This window comes from Cuculus canorus, chromosome 2, assembly GCF_017976375.1.
Source record: "Cuculus canorus isolate bCucCan1 chromosome 2, bCucCan1.pri, whole genome shotgun sequence".
NCBI lineage: Eukaryota > Metazoa > Chordata > Aves > Cuculiformes > Cuculidae > Cuculus > Cuculus canorus.
The window spans coordinates 105,096,891-105,115,805 of record NC_071402.1 but is presented as its reverse complement, the minus strand read 5'-3'; the positions used below and the strand labels follow the sequence as shown (position 1 = coordinate 105,115,805).

The window sequence follows — 18,915 nt, the reverse complement described above, 5'->3', positions numbered from 1 at the left end:
AGTGACAATTTAAGTGGTTAAACCTAATGTCATCTTGTTACCATAGGTATTTTGACTGGCTGGAAGGCAAAACCAAATTATCAGCCCATGTTTACACACTGAATCAGTCTCAGGGCTATAATTAGAGACCAGACCTTTATTCCCGTTGTTACTCTAACTCTTCAAAATTAATCTGGTTTCACTTCGAAGATTTTTGCTTTGCATACCGTCTAATGATCATTTGTTATCCACATGTGGACTTTTGTTTCTAGTTGAAGTGAGAAACATGAATGCTGTTTGGTCCTTACTGTTCAATTCACTCAGTTGGAAGCTGAAAGTATTCAAAGTTTCTTGAGAAGGCCTTTTCTCAGGAGACTTTCTGACAGCCTTACAGATACATGAGCCCCTGACCTTTTGTTTCCAAATCTAAACAACCTTTCAAAACCATGCTGGCTCATCCCACAAGCTGCCTTGTAACTGAGGCTTGATCCACATGCTTTTATGATGGAAAGACCATTGTGCATATATCCAGTGTTCCACATAACAAAGGCTTGAAGTCATATTTCAATAGCTTTGTATGTAAGGTTTCTTTTAAAATTAAAATGTATACACATGGATTAGGATTTCAGTTGCAAAGGCCACAGAACAGTAAGGCTCTGGGACAGCTCACAGCATGTCCAGCAACTGCTGACACTGTCAGCTCTGAAGGTGGCACATCATGTGAAGAGGCTTCTGCCAAGCTGATATCGTCTGGGGACATGTTAAGTCCAGCAGAAAACAGAAGTCACCAGTCTCAGAGAGAGTGACACAGTGACCTCAGTATCAGGGGTTTTCTTAACTCTTTATACTCCATGGATTCAATATTATTTAACAGTCTTTCAAATCTGTTTTTGCCTCTGGCTTGGAAGTAATGTATAAACATGCAGCATACCTCAGTTTGCATTTTTGGAATAGCGTTCTAGTGTGCTAAAACTGGACAAAGTCATGTTGATTTCCCCACATCCTAATAACTTCTACTGTGTGTGGCAAGTATCCTCAGGAGGAATTACAAATCAATTTGATTTGCATATTCATTCATTCTTCACTGATTAATTTGCATCTGAAGATACATCCCTCAGGGTTTCTGCTGTTTAATGCTAATATAGGTTCTTCTGGAGGGATTCCAAGATACCAATTCCCTACTGAAAAGAAGAATTGATGCTGTATGGCCACATGATGCTTTATGGGCACAGCTTCCCATGTGTTTCACAGCTAAAATGACATTGAAAATGAACTATGAAGGCTTTATGATGAGTTAATGTGTTGGCCAGAAATGTAATACCTAGTCTCTCCTAGGAGGTTTTTGAATATAGACAGGTGTTGTTTCTAGTTCTTTACTCCAGCCGTCACTCAGGCTTAGCCAGTATTTTAATGTCATTCAACCCAATCTGTTACATGGTTAGCACTAGTGATTCATGTGGGTTTATTACCATTCTCTTTTGCTGTTGTGGCTTTAGTCTCGTGGATGATCCAAGAGCTAAACTGCTCAAAGGGTAAAGTACTGCATCTCCAGATGTAAAACAGAGGAGGATGCACCAGCCTGCCCTTTATCGTCTTTCTAGTTGCACAGATCAATTATTCAACCCCATGTGGTTATGCTTCCATGGCTTCAAACATGATGCAGAGCGTTCTGATCCAGCTGCAGTTTTCCTCTTACTTTACATTTGTCAAGTAGAAGAAATAGTACCCACCTCAGCAAATCTTTTGCACACATGATACATGGCTACAAATAATTTGTTTCATTTTGCTATGTGTAGATTTATTTTAGATTGAAAAACCTACCTACCATTATTAGAGGATGATCTGTTTTTACTAAATCCCATCACAGTTTGGGTTTAAATGCATTCATAAAGCTTTTCAGGTTTCATTGTTCAAGTTGAAATAATTGGAAACAGGTTGATTTAAAGATTGAAGTTAAAATAAAATGGAAAAAAGATAACTCTACAGAGCAAAATCATGCAACAGCAAAACACAGCTTCAGGTGTGTCACATGTATTTATTTGAAGCTGTTGCAAAAGTAGAAGGACTTAGATGGAACAACTGAGGAATCACCATTCTATTTTAAAAGACACAGCTCTGTTAGGACTTAGTCTGGTTCAGCATTGACCTTTAGGTTATAGCTATAGCTAAGAAACCGTCCTCGGGGCTAGGTTGTGTCTTTGGTTACACCTCAATGTAGGAGATTGAGAGCAATATCTGCTTCAGTCTGCAGTGTCTGGTCTGTGAACCCAGCTGTAACCCACTCACTGAAGAGCTAGAGCTCTGCTAGTGAGCCAGGTAAGGGAAGGCTGAGCTTTGTACCTCCTGTTTACTAAGGTTTTAGAACAAAGGAAAAAAAGCTACTTAAGGAATGTGTCTGAGCTATGATTCCTCCCAGATCAACCTGGATGCTGGTGAGGTTTCAACATCGTGACCTGTTTAGGGCTCAGAATCAGATTTTGAGAGGGGAGATAGACCATATTAGAAATGCTTCACTGCACAGGAGTAGGTGTTAGACAGCAGCCAGTGTAGGCAAAACCCAGGAAATTCCCTCAAATGAGAACGACCCTCATTTTATCTTTCTTACCTTTTCCTTTCCAGGTTGGACTACAGCGGCCCCTCCCGAGAATTCTTCTTCCTTTTGTCTCAGGAGCTCTTCAATCCCTATTATGGGCTGTTTGAGTATTCAGCCAACGACACTTATACTGTACAGATCAGCCCCATGTCTGCCTTCGTTGAAAATCACCTGGAATGGTAAGGATATTTTATGCAGAATTGAACAATCTTTTTAGACCAATACAGAAATGGAAATGCAAAACGCTAAGGCTGCCGGTTTAGACTAGAGTACATACAAATATAATTACTTCTGCTGGAAAGAAGTGGGCAGTATTTTGGGAGAAGAAAGAGAGAGACTAAGTGAAAATACAACAGCCAGCTCTGAAAAATGAGTTGTGATGAGGTACTACTATTAAGATGTCCTTCTCACGTTGCTTGGGACTTGGTGTTTGTGCCGTTCTTGTGAATGGGAAAGGGGGAGGAAAAAGAGTTCTGCTTAATTCAGGCCTTCTCTCCTTCGTGCCTTTCTAAGAATACCAAGTGTGGTCTTTCTGTACATCAAGCAGCATTATGCTTGGAAGCTATGCCGTATTCTCCAAGAGCCACATTGCTGCTCTGTACCCACTACAGGCCTTAAAAAAGGCACAGGGAAAACAGTTTCCCTTTCTGCCCCTGACAGTGTCCCTGCTTGCATGTGGCAAGGCCAGCAGGGGAAGCAGGTACTTCACCTTACCAAATATGTGTGCAAACAAAAAAAAAATGGTTGATCCTGTTTCTTTATCGAAAATTCTGAATGCGTATTGTGATCTCCTCATTTTTCTGTCTGCCTCCAGATCTGTCCATCTTTGGGAGTTGTTTTCCCTTTGATAGTTTCAGATGTGGTTCAGTGAAGCATGGGCTGCCAGCCCTGGGTGTCGTTTGATCCCTTGTGGGATTTCATTGTCAAAGAAATACTGCCACATGGGTTTGTTCCTATGATGTTTTTCTTTGTCTAAGCAATCTCACTGGCTCCTCTCAGACATCTTTTTATAAAGCAGAAGGCAGTTCAGGGCCCTTTTAAATTGCAAATAGCACATGCCCTTCTTGTAAACAGGTCCTCCTTTGTTTTGACTTCCAGTGAGCAGGAGATGAAGAACAACTAAATTGTTGTACTGTCACCTCTATTAAGGTTACAGTGGAGAAAAAAGGATGTTGCTGGGAGCTAGCCTCTGGATTTTGGGGTGGGATTTTTTGCATTACAGCTCTCAGCAGTGGAGCATTCCGCTAACAGCAATCCTTGGTTTAGACTGTTTGCTGACATTAGCAGAAAGTGGCTTAATTCTTACACCTTCTCCATCTCCCACTGCACTCCTGGTCATTAGACATTATACAGTGGCTTCAAATTTTCAAGAAGAGATACGGTCCTTTGTTTGTCTTAACAGGCAGCATGGATAAACTTTTGATAAACAGGAGGCTGTATCTGTGAAGATGCATTTTGATTTCAGGGCACAGGCCTGCTTAAGCAGGTGCTAACCCAAGACCATCCTGCCCACACTGTGAGCAAACTGGACACCAGCCTTTTTCTCCAGAAGTCGTGTTGCCTCTCTCAGTGGTATTTGAAATAGGTGCTTACTCTTATCTGTTATAAATACTGTACTTACAAAGAATTGAGTTGCAGTTTTCCTAAGTGATAAGTCACACTGCAAGAAGTACATACTTTGTTTGATCCTCTCATTTTGTTCTTCTGCTAGTTAAGAGATTTCAGCATAGAAATCTCTTAGGCAGACATTTAAAGGTATCCTGGGCATCTAGAACAGCAGAAAGACACCTAATGTGATTTTCTACTGCAGTTAGCATTTCACTCAGAAATTAGTAGCAGTTACACACTTAGGATATTTCTCCAACTACACGTATCTATAGAAGTTTCTTGTATACAGAATATTATATGGGTTTTGGGCATTTTTCATTTTGTTTTTTTAGGAAGGAGAAATGAAATCCCTTGGCCTGCATAAGGAAATAAATGCTATGAATTAAGAGGTTTGTGTATAAAGTAGTGTAAGTAGGACAAGATTGCAGAACCCAAGGGAAAGATAAGCAATCCAGTAAGTGCTTGGAAATACTTCCACAACTAGTTATATAATAAATAACTGACTGAGACCAACAGTTTATAATTAGCCCGATAGGTTTCATGATTGGCTTCTAGATATCTAGACATTCTAAATGGTTTTATGGGCTTTTGACTGATTTCAGCTATTCATGTGTAACCATCAGGTATTGTGTTCAGAAGTCCATGCAGCCATCTAAGATAGGATTTGGGTCAAGCTTTTCAAAACTCCAAGACTATGATTCTCCCATAAAGGCTTTATAGGCTAACTTCTCTGAGGGTATTGTACTAACTTGTCCTTATCTTTTTATGAGGAATAGGATTTTCTGAAGTTCTCAATTTCTCTTCAACCTTGTTCTCGTCAAAATCAATGCTACAACTTCCATTTCTCAGATTTAGTTGTTCATATGATTCCAACAGAACCTCCTCCCTCTAGCATGCAAAAAATAAAGATTGTTTTCCTGTTCCCAAATCTGTTATAAGACATTATTTAACATGGTTGGATGAATCAGTTTTGAGAGTCCCAGGGTCACGGATAATTAATATTCATATTGTCTTGTCAAAAGCTTGAAGTTTGATGTCAGTCATGAAAACCACACAACCACAGTTGGTTTAGATTTGCAGATTTCTTGAACTGTATGCCTTTTGGTGCTATGGGGCTTACTTACCATTTATGTAAAAACTACCCTTGATGTGTTTTCTGCATACTAACTCTGCAAGACCTACTCAGAGACAGCTATATTAAGAAACTGGGCTAGCAAAAGAATCCTTCAAAAAATCCTTTAAATTTTCTCTTCTTTAAGTGAACAGTGGCAAGTTTGAGATAAATACAACAATATGCAAACATAGGAAGTTTTATTCATATTGGCAGAATTGAGAAACGCACTACTCTTTTTCCCCTGGCCCAAAAGTTACAGTTCTGCCTTTGTTAATGGCTTATTTCAGGCCTTGCTCTTTGTACAAACAGCATTCTGAGTCCAAAACGAGCACATCAAAGCACAGAGTAGTTGTATGTATGCCAAGTTAAGAAAGAGACATAATGACTGGAAAATATTTCTCATTTATGGAGAAACTGAGATTTAACACCTTTCCTGCAAGCTTCCATTGAATAAGACTGTTTCCTTTCGGTTAACATATGTGCCTGCTGAACACACAAAATACAAGATATCACACATTTCAAAACTTAAAAAAATTATTTTAAACCCCTCTCTCTCTGAAAGGACACAGTTACAGCTCTCTAAACCTAAGAATTTTGACAATACACATTTTTATCTGCATGCTGCAGGATGTACCTGACGCTCAGAGCCAGAACTGCTTCTAATCCGTGCCAGTATTGAGCCATTCTATCTGATCTAGGTAAAATGTCTAGCCCTTTGCCTGGATATTTGAAAACATTTTCTGAAATACTGTTTACATCCCCACTTAAGGCAGTTTGCCCTTCTCCAAGTAAGCAGGCAAAACATGATGGCAGCTGCTTTATGTTATTCCAGTGAAAAGAATATGATTGAGCCCAGGAAGAGCATTGTCTTTGCCCTCAGTCAGGTGTTTTGGGCAACTGAATTAGATGTGTTTCTGAATAATCCTTCTTGGGTTTTGCTCCATATGCTGGGAGACAAAGTATTGGGGAATATTAAATGTTTGTATCAACCTCATGCAAAGTTACACGTGCAATATTCTGTAGAGCTGAATGCTGAGTTCTTACATACTAATAAATAGCTCCCAAGAGCTCACCACATTAGCTTCTCACTTTCCTCCCCACTAACAGTCTTATAAAAGATTTCATCTTTCAGTTCCCTGCAGCATTGAAGCACTGGGATCAAAAATGTCAAGATTAGAGGACACACAAGAATACTTTTCCACCAGGGTAAAAAAAGGTTCCTGTCTCTGATTTGAATGACTAAGGTTTGGTTGAATATTGTAGTTCTTCTTTTCACCAAAAATAACAAAATAATACAAAGTTGGGTGGGTAAATCAACCCTGAGACAAAAAAAAAGGAAAATGCTGAAGCATAATAGATGGAGAAAATGTGTTTCTAAATTCTGGCAACAAAATATCTAGTTCCAGAGTTTGCACAGTCTCAAATTCTCTTGTGGGTCACTGATTACTCTCCGTGTTTTCTTCATGGTGCATTTTCAAGAGGTCTAGAAAATTGCTGACATCTGTTCACAGCGTCTGGTTGGTTCTGTAACAAAATTATTTGTCTAATAATGTTATTGATACAGTGTGGTTTTCCTCAGATCTTTATTTTGTTTGCCATTTTCCATAGTATTCCCCTACTCAGCTCTAACTTGACAAAGTGGTGAAGTGAATGTTTGTTTCTGTGATGATTTCTCCACCATTTTCACCAAACCTGAAGAGCATTATCTCTGTGTGGTTGCATTATTCAGGGAGTTACCAATTTCAGACGGTTATGATTTGGCTGTCATCGTAATACCACATAAGAAGTTCTACTTCTTAGAATAAAGCAGTTCTCACTGTTTTCTTGTGAACTTTCTCTCCCTTCTATGAGTACTTAATCTAATAGTGACAACAAAAGTAGCATTATCTTTTCAGTTCACAAAACACTCTTCACAAACTGCTGCCAGGTAGAAATCCAGTCTCTCTTTTTTACGTCTTCTTAGTGATCCAGAGGTTTCCGTCACAGGAGTCCTGCCCCCAGCAGTAATCCAGTAAGAGAATCATAGAATCATAGAATCACCAGGTTGGAAAGGACCCACTGGATCATTGAGTCCAACCATTCCGAACACTCCCTTAGACCTTGTCCGTAAGCACTTCATCCACCCGTTCCTTAAACACCTCCAGGGAAGGCGACTCAACCACCTCCCTGGCAGCCTGTTCCAGTGCCCGATGACTCTTTCTGTGAAGAATTTTTTTCTGATATCCAGCCTGAACCTTCCCTGGCAGAGCTTGAGGCCATTCGCCCTTGTCCTGTCCTCTGTCACTTGGGAGAAGAGGCCAGCTCCCTCCTCTCCACAACCTCCTTTCAGGTAGTTGTAGAGAGCAATAAGGTCTCCTCTCAGCCTCCTTTTCTCCAGGCTAAACAACCCCAGCTCTCTCAGCCGCTCCTCGTAAGACTTGTTCTCCAGCCCCTTCACCAGCTTCGTTGCTCTTCTGTGGACACGCTCCAGAGCCTCAACATCCTTCTTGTGGTGAGGGGCCCAGAACTGAACACAGTACTCAAGGTGTGGTCTCACCAGTGCTGAGTACAGAGGGAGAATCACCTCCCTGGACCTGCTGGTGACCCCATTTCTGATACAAGCCAAGATGCCATTGGCCTTCTTGGCCACCTGAGCACACTGCTGGCTCATGTTCAGTCGGCTGTCAACCAACACCCCCAAGTCCTTCTCCTCTGTGCAGCTGTCCAGCCACTCTTCCCCCAGCACTGCATAGGGTTGTTGTGCCCCAAAATGTGATAATGTGATGCACCCTTCATCAAGAGACAGCACTTTACTCATGGCACAGTCATTTACACTAGGCTTTTTGTCCCCAGATCATTTGCCCGATCTGATTTGCCCCAGAAAACCTTTTCCCACTATCTACTTTAGAATTTTTAGTTCATTGCATGTTTGCGAATGTAGAACCACAGCCATAGGTGTGAAAAGAAGCCCAGTCTCTGCATAGAAAAACAGATGGACTAGACAGATAAAATCATTTACAGACAGTCATTTGGAGATCTGAGGGATGCTAACTTGAAACATCTTCTTCTGTCTTTTCATAGCAGATTAATGACAGCATGGGGTTTTTTAACAATTAGGCATTCGCGCACCTTCCTGTGACATTTATGCAGCCAGAGAGCAGTACCCAGTGTCACAGTTATCTTAGAGGTATTTAAAGCTTGCTAATGGTATTGTGTCCATCTCAGAAAAGTCCTGCTGTGTTTTGTTTGTTTGTTTTTCTTCAAATGAAATTTCATACATTTATTTAGCAGAAACTTATTAGGAAATTGAAGACTTGTAAGAAAAATATTTTTGTGCAGAACCCTACTGAAGACCATGCAATGATCCTGGTCCCCAGAAGCTGTAGATTGATTCCTGCCTGCAGTGTCCTAACGAACAGTAACTTAATGCTCATTTAGAACTGCTTTGGACAGGAGTTTCCTTATTCAGTTCTGCTAGTTAGCCTTTCTTTCTACCTTCCAGTACCCCTTGTATTCTAGTTTGTGCTGCTGAACAGAGTCAGACAGAAAACTTGCATGTATTTCTACGTCATATTCTGTAGGCAGATGCAAGCGTGTTGTGCCCGTTCTCCATGCAGACGTAAACGTGCTTTCCCTGTGCTCCAAGCCAGCTGGTTACTGCAACGTTGAGCTGAGAAAATATATGCTGCCCACCATCAGAGCTGATTACTTCAGGCTTGGCACTGCCTCGATTGCTTTTACGTGCTCTAGCAATCTTGGCACATGGGTAGAGCAAGCTCCCTTTGCCTGCTCAGTGCTGTGTGAGTATACCCCCAGTCAAATTCTGACCTTCTCTTTTATTTACTTCGTGTAAACAAGAAACCACAGAGCCATCATTGTCCATCCAAAACATGCCAAAGAATGCAGGGTGGTTTTTTTCCCTTTTTTTGTTTTAATAAATCCAAGAAGAATCAAGAACGTTACAACCTCAGCTATCCTCCTTAGAGAGCTTGAATGGTTTTATGAATCCAGTTTCCTTGGGAGTTGTGCCTTGTGCAATTGCCCTGCTTGTCTGACAGACAGTTTCCTAATCAGTTTGAGAGCTATTTGGCAGGTAAATGTCTCAAAGGCACTAATTTCCTAAAAGCTTTGCAAAACTTGTCGCTAGATAGAGGATAGATACACAGAAGAGTGCATCAGCAAGGATGGGCTGGTGAGCTCAATAGTTACCTGTTCCGTTTGGCCTCTCGACTGGCCGGTCAGCACAAGCGAGCTGACAAATCCATCACAGGCTCAGGCTGCAAACCAGCTATATCATCTTCCTCAGTAGTTTGAGGATGTGAGGGAGAGCTGTGAAAGCTTAGAGGAGGCAGAAGGGAGAAACTGGAGGTACTCCAAAGTGTGGAAGTGCTAGCAGAGATGCGTAGGAGGAACTGGAGCTGTGGCAGTGTGGTGTAATGTAGGTCCATCAGCGGCAGATCTATAGGAAACAAAGCTCCATTAATCCTTCTGCATGGAGAATGACTTATTTCAATTGAAGTCTTTTTTAAGTAAGTGACAAATTGCCTCATGACCTAATGGGTTGTATTCCGATGCTGACCAGCTCACGGAATGAATTTAGGCACATTCCGTGGCTCTTTATAGAAACAGTGGAGAAATGTGTTCACAGCATCTGTGCAGGAGGTGTGCAAACAGCCATTACTCCTCTCTACTGACTGAGAGTAGCTCTGGGGAGTGTGTGGCGCAGATTACTCGTTTATCTCTTCAACTTCGATATTTCAGCTGTTGTGTCAGGCAACATATACCCCAATACCTGTTTTATTAAGGAAGTCAGAAACACTGAGTTTGGTTTTGGGCTCAGATGGGCCAGTAGTGTGGGTCTGCATTTGTGGGAGGAATGAATTTAGAAGGCGAATTTTGCAGCCATCTTGAAGGAGCGTATTTATGCTAAGCGCTGAAAAATCATCCTCTTAAAAATCAGATCAGATATATTACCTCAGAGTGGGCATACAGCAAGATCCAATTGTTTTTGAAATTATGTGATTACCTCTTTTCCTCAGTTTCCATCTGAAAAGATTTCCTGGTATGTAATCAACTTGAAATCCGTTTGATGTACATTAACGCTCTGAACTGCTTTGAAATTCTCAGATGAAAGGCACCATAGAAAACCAAAGCATTCAATGTAATATTACACTATAAATTTTAATTACTAGCAATATCTTATTTTAAATAAATTATGTTTGCATGAGAAATTTTCAAGCACTATTGTAAATCTTCTGGACAAGAATTATATTAAAATAAATATGCAGCTGAAATAATTTTATAAAACTATATGAAAAGGGTATGTTACTGAAATGTCGTCTCGCTTCTGCACTGTGATCTCTCTCAATGCCTTCTCTGCTTAAGTAAACTTTGATTTTCCTATTAAGTTTGATATATGACTGTAGCACATAAAGTTTGCCTCAACAGCTGGTTAATTATTTATTAAGGGTCAGGAGGAATTGGAAGATTAAAGGCAAACCAAAGTGAAGGAAAAGAAAACCATTCTCTCTAACTGTGCTTCTACAGCAACCATTTTAATAAAAAAAAGTTTCTGCTTCATATTTACCTTATGCTTTGCTTTCTCTCATGCTGGAGGATTTTTTCAAGTTCTGTTGAGGATCTGCTACATAGGTTGAAAGAAGACATGTCTCTCAATCTTTCCTTCTTTTCCCTTCTCTGAGTCTCATATCATCTCACATTTCTTCCATAATTAGAGTTTTGTTTGAGGGAAAGGTGGGGGTTCTGTTTTGTTGTGTTTTTACAGAAGTTGTATGTGGTGGAGGAGAGGAGGGTAAAATCCACGCTGTCCCTGAGCCTGTGGGCCTGCAGGGAGGCATCAGGGTGGGCAGTGATCGTGTGTTTATTAACGGTGGCAAAAAAACTCCCAGGGAGTGATGAATGTCCTCATATCGCTTGTTCCAGCCACACTGGAAAGGCAAGGCTGAGCTGTCACTATGAAGTATTACTCAGTCATTTTTGTCTCTCCTTTTTTCTCACTACATTTTATTCAGACTTTGGTAAGGTAAAGAAAATTCAATTAGAGCAGGTGCAGAAATTCCTAAGCTAACCTGTTTTATTAGTAAATAAAATTCATACATCAAAAGAAAGACTGCTTGCAGAGCAGAATTGTTTTCAGTAAATCACGCAAATTCCTTTGGGCCATTTTTTAGTAGAAAAGGCATTTCTCTTTGTGTAGGTCTCTCCCTGGGAAATTTTGAAAGTTAAAATTTTCAGTTTTGCATTGAAAATTATTCTTCATTTCAATACATTACCTTAGTGTTACATTAAAATGCAGGAAAAGGGAAGAATAAAGATTTAAATGTATGTAATTTGAATGCATTTAAAGGAAGAAAGGCAATGTCAAATTTGTCAGTTTTCTCAAATTTGGGACAGGTATATTTTTCAAAATGTCAATAATTTATGGAGGATGAGAAAAATCCTGACCTGTCCACCCTCTGTCAAAAAAGATGTATTTAGTAACAGGAAGACAGACTGTAAATTCAGTGTCTTGTATCTGATTGAAGGAAGCTTTTTTACGTTGTGACTTATGACTTGCATTCTGGAAAAGACGGACTAGAAAATGGAGTTCTTTAATTGTATTGGAAAGATTCATAAATAAAAAATCTAAAGTTTTCTTGGACTTCAGAACAGCAATTCGAAGGTCCAGGTTTACTGTATCGTGCATGTTCCATGGAGAGGGTCAGAGCTGTCAGTTTGCAGTGGTATTAGTAAAAGTTGAAGATCACAGAATCACAGAATCACAAGGTTGGAAAGGACCCATTGGATCATCAAGTCCAACCATTCCTAACACTCCCTAAACCATGTCCCTAAGCACTTCATCCACCCGTTCCTTAAACACCTCCAGGGAAGGCGGCTCGACCACCTCCCTGGGCAGCCTGTTCCAGTACCCAATGACTCTTACTGTGAAGAATTTTTTTCTGATATCCAACCTGAACCTCCCCTGACGGAGCTTCAGGCCGTTCCCTCTTGTCCTGTCCCCTGTCACTTGGGAGAAGAGGCCAGCTCCCTCCTCTCCACAACCTCCTTTCAGGTAGTTGTAGAGAGTAATAAGATCTCCCCTCAGCCTCCTCTTCTCCAGGCTAAACAACCCCAGCTCTCTCAGCCGCTCCTCGTAAGACTTGTTCTCCAGCCCCCTCACCAGCTTTGTTGCTCTTCTGTGGACACGCTCCAGAGCCTCAACATCCTTCTTGTGGTGAGGGGTCCAGAACTGAACACAGTATTCAAGGTGCGGTCTCACCAGTGCTGAGTACAGAGGGAGAATAACCTCCCTGGACCTGCTGGTGACCCCATTTCTGATACAATGTAAAATGGTTTGCAAAAGAAGGCCTAAAATAGACTGTCAAACAGTTAATAGCATGCCTGGATTTTAGCGCTCATATTTTCGAGTTTATTCAGTCAAGGAACCCCATCCTAAGAGGCAGGGATCATTCAGTAAGTTGTGGCACAGTGCAAACTGTTTTTGGACTAGAGGTGGCAAGTCCACCTGGTTCTGCACTGCAGACAACCTGTTTGCAGTAAGCTCAGTATCTGCTTCATGCCTCATCACACGGTGTAAACATTCCTGGGTGCTTACCAGTGAGTTTATGATGAGTAGCCTTTCTCGTGCTTAAATACCCCAGACAGGCTGGAAAGGATGTGCCTCCTTCAGCTGAGAATAAGTCAGTTATTGTGGCTTCAGCATTCATAGTTAGCCACTGAAGGAAAATGTGCAGTCATTTGGCTTGTGTTTTTATGGCCCTCTTGTCTGGTAGTTGACTAAATCTATGGATTTTCCTCTGTAGCTTGACTAGTTTGTTTCAACTTATGGCAAAGCTGTGAAAAGCAAACATAAATTGTGCAATGTATAAAACTTCACCAGTTCATACGTTTACAAAGTGCCCACCTCACCCAACCACAGTAGCTTTTCCAAAAGGCTTAACTGAGAAATAAAAATTTCTTGATAAAAATGCTGTTTTGCTGGCTTGAAAAAAACAACCCGTATGCATCAGACTGAGTTGATCCATAAGGAGCTGATAAGAAACTAAAACTGATTCACAAAATTATTTATTGTTTTATAGAAGGTAAGAAAGTAAAATATGTCAAATAGATTTAACGACTGCAAAAACAACTCTGAGCTGTGGCTTAGAGACTTGTGATTCCTTTGCGGTCTCTACTACTTTTTTTCTTGATAACATCAGAGAAGTCATTTTACTTCTGGACTTCCATTTTCTCGTTTGTCAAGTGAAATATTAACACTGATCTCTCTAAGCTGCTTTGAGGTCTGCCAGTCAAAAATTCAGTCTACGATCTGGGAATCAAAAAATATAGAGGTTTGTAATTTTCCATCCAGTAGTTCATACCTCAGCCTTCATCTTCTCTTTAGTTACTGGGCAGAATTGAAGGAGAGGTTGCCAGCAGTCTTACATGCCAGTATGTTTTATCCATTGAACCAGCAAAAGAAGCTAAACCCTGCAAGCAGCCCAGTTTCTGATGATGGTTAGTCACATTTGTTCTGCTGTATTTTGCCAGGGGTTCTTCCAGAGGAGGATGATTGTGTGATACATTCTGGTCCATGAGGTTGATAGGTCTGCAAGTAGACACAGCCACTCCAGCACCCAACTGCACTCTCCCTCCCCTCCTCCAAAACACTACATTCCTGGAACTTCTTTGTTGTTGGTAAAATGACACATACTACAGATTTCTTGTCATAGAAGGACTGCCTACTTGATTAATCTTCTTTTCAAGGACAGAACTGGAATTCAAATCTCCATTTCCTGTGCCTGGAGTCTCTGGTGCTCAGACAACCCATGACAGCGAGGCTGGCATGCCTGCAATGACTCTATGCGGTGGAAGTCCTAGAGCCAGTTTTGCTCAGTTTTGCTCAGTTCTGTATCTGCAGCAATAACCTCTGGCACAGTTCAGCTGAGGTGCAAATTGCCAGTGCAGATACCTCGGTGTGGGCCATATTAACTTGGATGTGGTGCTGTGCAAATGCAGCTGTAGGTGTTTCTCTGTTTGAGCATTTACCTGGAGCTACAGCGTGCTTAAACTAAGGAGTTCTCCTGAAAGTAGCCACTTGATAGATTGTGTTTAGAGAATCCTAAGTGGATGCTGTGAATTTCCCTTATGTACATTATCTTTGCCCCTCATTTTTCTGGATAAAACAGAACAGCCTGCAGCTTTCCTGATAAAAGCATGCCTTTTTCTCTGTGGCATAATTAGTCTTTTACCCTTTCCTGACAGTTCTTTTGTGGTGGGGATAGCCAGACTATAAGTAAGATGAAAGGACATTTTGAATGAAAATGTAATATAGCTATGTTAGAGACACGGAAAAGCCTTGAAGGATTTGATTAGGTTAAACAAAGAAGCAGTAAGGTTTGCATTATCTCATTGTTTTTCAGTTACTGGTAAATTAAGCTTCAGGAATGGTTTGAGGTTTAGTTACTAATTCAGGGTACAAGAGCTCCAGAGATTTAGAAGGACATGGATAGTTCACATTTCCATCATGCGTAAGCAACAGCTCTTTTTCATGTGGCTACTCTTAAGTACAGAGAAACATAACTGTTGTGTTCCAATTGCAGATAGATCCAGAGAATAAAAGTAGGGCAGGCACTTACTGGAGGGTCAGTATTATGCTGGCCTTCTGCAGCCGAAAATTTATGCACAGTTCAGCAATAAACTGAGAGGTTGACTCACATAAACACATTCATCATATGGAACTCAGGTGCCCAGCAAAAATAAAAATATCTGAAGGAAGGCTGGCAAGAGGAGGCTCACTCCTGCAGATCTTCACCTGAAGACAGTCAGTAGTTCAGAATTTGAAACCTAATGGAAGTTATTTGTACCAGGTCACTTTTCTCCCTGGTAATCAGTTTTCATCCTTCTTTTTTTCTTGTTTAATTACAGTCCTTGGATGAAGCACATATATTTCACACTTCTCTGAACACCCTCTGCATTTTATGGCAACCTGCAAGCAGGCCTGATGGACTGTTCCACTTTCCATACACTTCGCAATCAGGGCTACTTAAGTAAGGCCAGTGCTTTCTGAAATGAGTGTTACAGATAATTAAATCTCATAAGTTCTGCAGGAATAGTAAGCAGGCAGAGTATTATCGAAGAGGGACTCGTGGAATGTGCTCGTTCATCTTTTGATGCCTGAACAAAATGTCTTGGCTCTGAGTAGAATGTATTCTCTATTAAGTCCCAATAACATTTGCAGGGGTAAATCCCTGTCGTCTGTAACTATATAACATCCATTGCTTTCCAGGCTGGAAATCTGTGCAAACAGTTGCTCCATGTCAGCACTCCTAAATGTTTCCTTTTGGTTTTACTTTGGAAAATGAACTGAAAATGAAGCTTATGTGGCAGAATTTTCTGTGGTTTACTAGTGGAAGTATCGAGATTATGCTTAAAAACTCAGTAACTCTGAAAAACTGGAAGAAATTTTGACCATGTATGAGATTATGAGGTAAGATTCGTTTCAGTATTTAAGACATACCTCAAAAGAGATTAAAAAGAAAACAACAACAAAACTTTTTCTCGTGGGTCATTACCATTCCTTTAGAAATGAGTGAGGATGCCCAGTAAGTTCTCGGGTGGGATGCCAGTGTAGTTAGATATAAGAAGAGGTGGGATACTTTAGTAACTATTTCACCTTTTCCCTTTAATCCTCCAGGACTAATTTAGGAATTATTTTAACTTTTCTCTTTAATGTGCTAAGATTTTGTGGACTTCTGCCTCCTGGCCTTCATAAGAACCATTCCTTTCCTATTAATGACCCATGAGCTCATCAGATTCCTGAACTGAAGAGGCATCATGCTGGAATGCCACAGCATCCACCTTTGAGCCTGCAGATATGCAGAGCAAATTTGCCACAACACCAAATGACACAGTGGCAAAGAGGCAGTCTGCAAAGTTTGCAGATGCAACTCGGATAAACAGGATGGCGTTAGCTATCCCAGACGGCATGGCTGACCTTTCTGACAACAGATCACTTCACGTCATCACATTAGTCCGTTCAAATGGTTTGTCATTTGTGGGAGTAGGGGTTAAATATATACACCGAACGAAAGAAAGGTATTTGTAAGTGAAGGCAGATAGAGGTGGGGATTTAATCCACTGCCAAGGTTTTGTAACGATGATCTGATCTGCTGGGTTATTGTTCTATAGATGTAGCTCGTTAAAAGACGTTGATTAGTAGCACACAAGGTTGTGTGCTACGAGCATATAGACACACACCTCTGGTGCATATGCCTGACGCACTGCCAGTTTTGCTTAGAATTCATAGTGTATGAGGCCAGGCAGAGTTTCTGTAACATCTGGTCAGCCTTTTTTCAAAATAAGCATTCCTAGAACTGTCTTGCATTAAAAATAGATAAATAAATAAATAGTTCTTCATTTTAAAAGTGCTAGTGCTGGTGATTCCACCAAAATTCAGAAATCACAAATCAGTGTATTTTCCTCTGCATGTTGTGTGTCCCCCCCCCCCTCCAAATCACAAGATGCCAAATCACTATTTTGGGCTATAAGAATAGATTTTTGGTTCCTTTAATCAGTAGTTTCTGGATTTTGGGATGTTAATGACTGTCGTCATAATATTGGAGGTTTTAACCGTCCTTTAAAACAAGCTGTACTACAACCTCTGGAACCCATGATGCCTGTTTCTTTCTTACAAATTTGGGTTTCATGACAGAAATCTGTTGTCTAATAAGATGCTTGTTCAGAGTGAAGCCTTTCCCATGACTGGGCCCTTCTAAATACCTTCCTTGTTTTCGATTCTCTGGTATCTAATGATGAAGTCCATTTTCTCCCACTGTGGAAGGACTAATAGGGTCTCCAGCTGCATCCACCTGCTAAATATCATTCTCCCTTAGAAGAGCTGCCAAGGACAGAAATCCTGTACCACAGTGCTGCCTCATTTGTTCAGCTTGTCTTTCAGGTGGCCAAAAGTTCATCTGCACAATTACACAGTCAGAAGCTTTAAAAGTGGTGTAGCAGTATGTGCAAATTTGTCTTACAGATGAAAGCATGTTTTCAGTAGCCTTGTGAAAGGAAAATACCATTTTCAAATTTAATGTGAATCATATTATATCAATCTCTCTGAAGCTCTTCTTTGAATATTTTTTCACAAGCTACTGCATCAAGAAGGGCACTCTTAAACCCAGCTGATGTGTTTGAGTGAGATAAGGTTTTGCGAGATTTTCAATCTTTATAATCCCATCAGGTGCATCCTCTAGGATTTAAAGTTTCACATACCATAGCAAATTTAGCCCAAAAGGCATGGTTACCAAAGCATCCCTATAGAATGATAGAAACTGTTTTTCCCATGTATGCATAGATTACAATTTTGTCAAGGTACATCATTCTCCATCTGAGTCCCAGGAAGGACTGTCTTATAAAGTAGAGCTGTGTTCATTCAACCAGTTAAGAGAGAGCCCTGTAACAAAGGGTCATTATGGGTCCTGTCATACTCTGCTGCTATATGATAAGGACCAGAGTAAATTAAATTTCCTGTGACTCACCTGCAACTGGAGGAAAATTTATTGCTTAGTCGCTGCTACAGCATGTGGATTTTTCTTTCCCTGTGTACACAGACATGCAGTAAGTACACAGGGGCCCACTGAGGAGAACGTGCCTGCTATTTTGCAACATGCGGTTGTGAAAACAGGCTGTTTCAGGGACACCTGCAGCCTCCAGAAGGAAAGGGGGTTAGCTAGGTAGTGTGGAAACTTCTACAAATGAGTCAAGGAGTGGTGGTGTTAAAAGCCAGAAAGCAGGTGTACACAATGTCCTTTTTGAGTGGACGAATGGTGTCAGCAGGCAGGAAAACCAGAACAGCTCTCCTGCTCATTAATTCTCTCTTGTCATCCCACCATTTCCGGTTCATTAACTCCCTCGAGTGTTTCCCCTCACTGCCGGAGCGCGTTATTCAGACTCAAACATTGTCTTGGAAAGGGAAGGGTGTTGAAAGAAAGGGCCAGAGCAAGATCTTGCATCCCCCACCTCTCCCAAGCTATCTTTCCTGCTAGAAAGAAATCAAGCATTTTACACTTCCTTGGAGAGGTAAATATAAGTCAGATTTAAGGAAGGTATTTGCCCTCCAGCCAGGATTTACCTTTGTGCTGCTTATTCTGTCAGGAAAACTTGTTTTTTTCTGAAGGGACAGTCTCACCCTCCTCTGAATCTCACCGGTGCTCTAAATCCTTCAGGGAGAAATAAACGTGAATGTCTGGTTTTGTTTTAACTGGCATTTGTAAGGAGGGCAGTTTGTTTCTTGTTGCTTTTTTTTGTAAGTTTTGGTATATTTTATGTGAGATTGTTATGCCTGGCTGATCGTGGTGGCAGCTTGATGGACTGTGTGGACACACACACAGATAGACTGTATAGTTGTCCTCTGAGGACAGTAGAAAACACCTCCCTTCAGATAGGTATCTGTTGACTTATCATGGTGCATGTTTCTCGGAGCACTGCTGGACCACAGGGGTGTTGCCCATGGTCCCAAGTTCTTATCCAGAATGGACAAGGGGCCAGACAACCTTCTCTTACATTACTCTTAAGATCAGAGAGTCAGTTGTAGCAAGTCTCTGCAGGGATACCAAAGCTTTGTGCAGAGGAAGAAGGG

General features: G+C 40.9%; 1 protein-coding gene across 1 annotated transcript in view; it reads left to right on the top strand.

Moving 5' to 3' along the window:
- Nucleotides 1–18,915, top strand: part of HECW1 (HECT, C2 and WW domain containing E3 ubiquitin protein ligase 1) — a 261,686-nt gene that overhangs the window by 223,712 nt on the left and 19,059 nt on the right. The window contains 1 exon segment of the mRNA XM_054057319.1: nucleotides 2,599–2,751. Coding sequence (XP_053913294.1) covers nucleotides 2,599–2,751 — 153 coding nt within the window.